General features: G+C 61.6%; 1 protein-coding gene across 1 annotated transcript in view; it reads left to right on the plus strand.

Moving 5' to 3' along the window:
* Positions 1 to 557: 557 nt before the first annotated feature.
* LOC102418872 (glutamate receptor ionotropic, NMDA 2D-like) overlaps positions 558 to 2,872 on the plus strand; it is a gene marked incomplete at its 3' end in the record, with an annotated part of 7,962 nt that continues 5,647 nt past the window's right edge. Inside the window, exons 1-5 of the mRNA XM_023749247.1 lie at positions 558 to 607; positions 692 to 806; positions 1,033 to 1,244; positions 1,960 to 2,128; positions 2,684 to 2,837. Coding sequence (XP_023605015.1) covers positions 558 to 607; positions 692 to 806; positions 1,033 to 1,244; positions 1,960 to 2,128; positions 2,684 to 2,837 — 700 coding nt within the window. The remainder of the gene's footprint in view (positions 608 to 691; positions 807 to 1,032; positions 1,245 to 1,959; positions 2,129 to 2,683; positions 2,838 to 2,872) is intronic.

Here is a 2,872-nt window from a genome sequence, read left to right on the forward strand (position 1 = left end):
GAGACCCTCGGGGGCTTCTTCCCAGAGGAAGGACATTTGAGCTGGGTCTTGAAGATGAAAGGATTGGTCAGGATGAGAAGGGACAGAATAAATGTTTTCCAGGCAGAGAGCACAGCACTTGTGAAGGCCTAGAGACAGGAAATCGCTTGACATGTTTGGGGACACTCAGTGTTAGTGGAACGCAAAGTGGGTTTGGGGTAGAAATAGTTGGTTTTTTCAAATATATTTTTTATTGATTTCAGAGAGGAAAAAAGAGGGAGAGAGAGAGAGACATCAATGATGAAAGAGAATCATTGATCGGCTGCCTCCTGCACGCCCCAGACTGGGGATGGAGCCGGAAACCCGGGCATTGAACCGTGACCTCCTGGTTCATAGGTCAGTGCCCAACCACTGAGCCACACCGGCTGGGCCAAAGAGTTTGAGGATGGGAAGCAATCAGAGATGGCAGGGGCCGGAACACTCAGGATCTCCACCGCCCCAAACCCAGGCTGAGGCTCTAGGACCCTGTGTGTGGGCGCTGGGCAGCGAGGGGAGAGTACCTGGCAGAAAAGAGGCTTATGGGAGTTTTCAACATCGTGGAGGAGATCCCGCCTGGGAGCTGGGGCTGGTCAGTAGAAAGGGGACTTCTTCTGTTTTCGGCCACCACGGTCCGGTCCAGGTCCCACATGTCCCCTCCCTTTCTCCCGGGCAGGTACTTCATGAATATTACCTGGGACAACCGGGATTACTCCTTCAATGAGGATGGCTTCCTGGTGAACCCCTCCCTGGTGGTCATCTCCCTCACCAGGGACAGGACCTGGGAGGTGGTGAGTTCCCGCCCTGACCGCGGCTTGGGAGAGGCCTGGACTGCTGGGTCCCGGGGGGGGGAGAACTGGGAGCCCAGATCTACGGGGAGGAGGGAGATGGGGCCCAGACTCCTGGATCTGAGGGAGAAGGAGCTGGGAGCCTGGGCCAGGAAGGCCAGGGCATTCGGGAAGGCCCCCCCCCCCCCACCACCACCCAGGAAGCCTGAGTCACCATCTCTCGGCCAAGGTGGGCAGCTGGGAACAGCAGACTTTGCGCCTCAAGTACCCGCTGTGGTCCCGCTACGGCCGCTTCCTGCAGCCGGTAGATGACACGCAGCACCTGACGGTGGCCACGCTGGAGGAGAGGCCCTTCGTCATTGTGGAGCCGGCCGACCCGATCAGCGGCACCTGCATCCGAGACTCGGTGCCCTGCCGGAGCCAGCTCAACCGCACCCACAGGTGACAGCCGGGGCCGGGAGTTCCATCTTCAGTATCTTTCCCCTGCCCCGCCCGTTTTGGCTCAGTGGTTAGAGCGTCACCCGTGGACTGAAAGGTCTTGGGTTCGATTCCGGTCAAGGGCACGTATCTGGGTTGCAGGCTCCATCCCTGGCTCTGGTCTGGGCACGTGCAGGAGGCAACCAATCGATGTGTTTCTCTTACATCGATGTTTCTCTCTCTCCCTTCCACTTTCGCTAAGAATAAATAGAGCCCTAGCCGATTTGGCTCAGTGGATAGATAGAGCGTGGGCCTGCGGACCAAAGGGTCCCGGGTTCGATTCCGGTCAAGGGCAGGTACCTTGGTTGCAGGCTCCTCCCCTGCCCCATCCTCGGGTCACGTGCAGTTGGCAACCAATCGATGTGTTTCTCTCACATCGATGTTTCTCTCTGTCTTTCCTTCTCTCTTCCACTCTCTATAAAATCAATGGAAAAATGGGAAAATGTCCGAGGATTAACAACAACAAAAAACCCTCCTCTCTTGAAGCCCAGGGTCCTGACCCAGCCCCTCCTTCCTTGGGACCCAGGACCCTCACCGCCCTCCAGCTTGGCGACCTTGGACGAGTCCTCTGAGCCTCAGTTTACCCCGAGAGCGCTAACCCGAGTTTTAGCTGCTGCTTGCCCCTCCCTCCCTTAAGACCAGTGGTCCCCAGTGTCCCCAAGCCTGCTGTTCCCCGCAGCCCTCCGCCGGACGCCCCCCGCCCGGAAAAGCGGTGTTGCAAGGGCTTCTGCATCGACATTCTGAAGCGGCTGGCGCAGACCATCGGCTTCAGCTACGACCTCTACCTGGTCACGAACGGCAAGCACGGGAAGAAGATCGACGGCGTCTGGAACGGCATGATCGGGGAGGTGAGGCGCATGGACAGGGACTGGGCGGGGCGGACAGGGACTGGGTGGGGCGGGGCGAGGACAGGACCGAGGAGGGGGCCCCAGGGGGCGGGGCCACCGGGGGGCGGGCTCTGGGGCTGAAGGACTGGTCTAAACCAAGGGAACGCCCAGATGTGAAGGGGCGGGGCCACCAGAAGGACCCGCCTTGGTGGGGGCGGGGCCAGGAGAAGGTGCCTTGGGGCGGGGGCGGGGCCCAGGAGAAGGGACCTGGGGCGGGGGCGGGGGCGGGGCTTGGAAGGTGGAACTCCTAGAAGGGGCGGGGCCTGGGGGATGGAGCCCAAAACCTAATTGCAGGAGCAGGATGCGGTCAGAGTCACCTCTTCCCACTCCTGTTCCCAGGCTCGCACCTCCTCCTTCCCTGCCCGACTCGGCGTCCCCCTCTCCCCCCCACCCACCCACCCAGCCTCTCTCCTGCGCTGTCACTAGCCTCCTCCCGGGGCCGGTATTGCCTGCCTCGCGAGTCTATCTGCCCGAGCCAGCGGGGCGCCCTCACCCCCTCCTCGCCCTCACCCCCAGGTGTTCTACCAGCGCGCGGACATGGCCATCGGCTCCCTCACCATAAACGAGGAGCGCTCCGAGATCGTGGACTTCTCCGTCCCCTTCGTGGAGACGGGCATCAGCGTGATGGTGGCGCGCAGCAACGGCACCGTGTCCCCCTCGGCCTTCCTCGGTGAGCGGGAGGGGGGGGCCTGGGGCGCCAGGCTG

This window comes from Myotis lucifugus, unplaced genomic scaffold, assembly GCF_000147115.1.
Source record: "Myotis lucifugus unplaced genomic scaffold, Myoluc2.0 scaffold_4386, whole genome shotgun sequence".
In the NCBI taxonomy this organism is placed as follows: Eukaryota; Metazoa; Chordata; class Mammalia; order Chiroptera; family Vespertilionidae; genus Myotis; species Myotis lucifugus.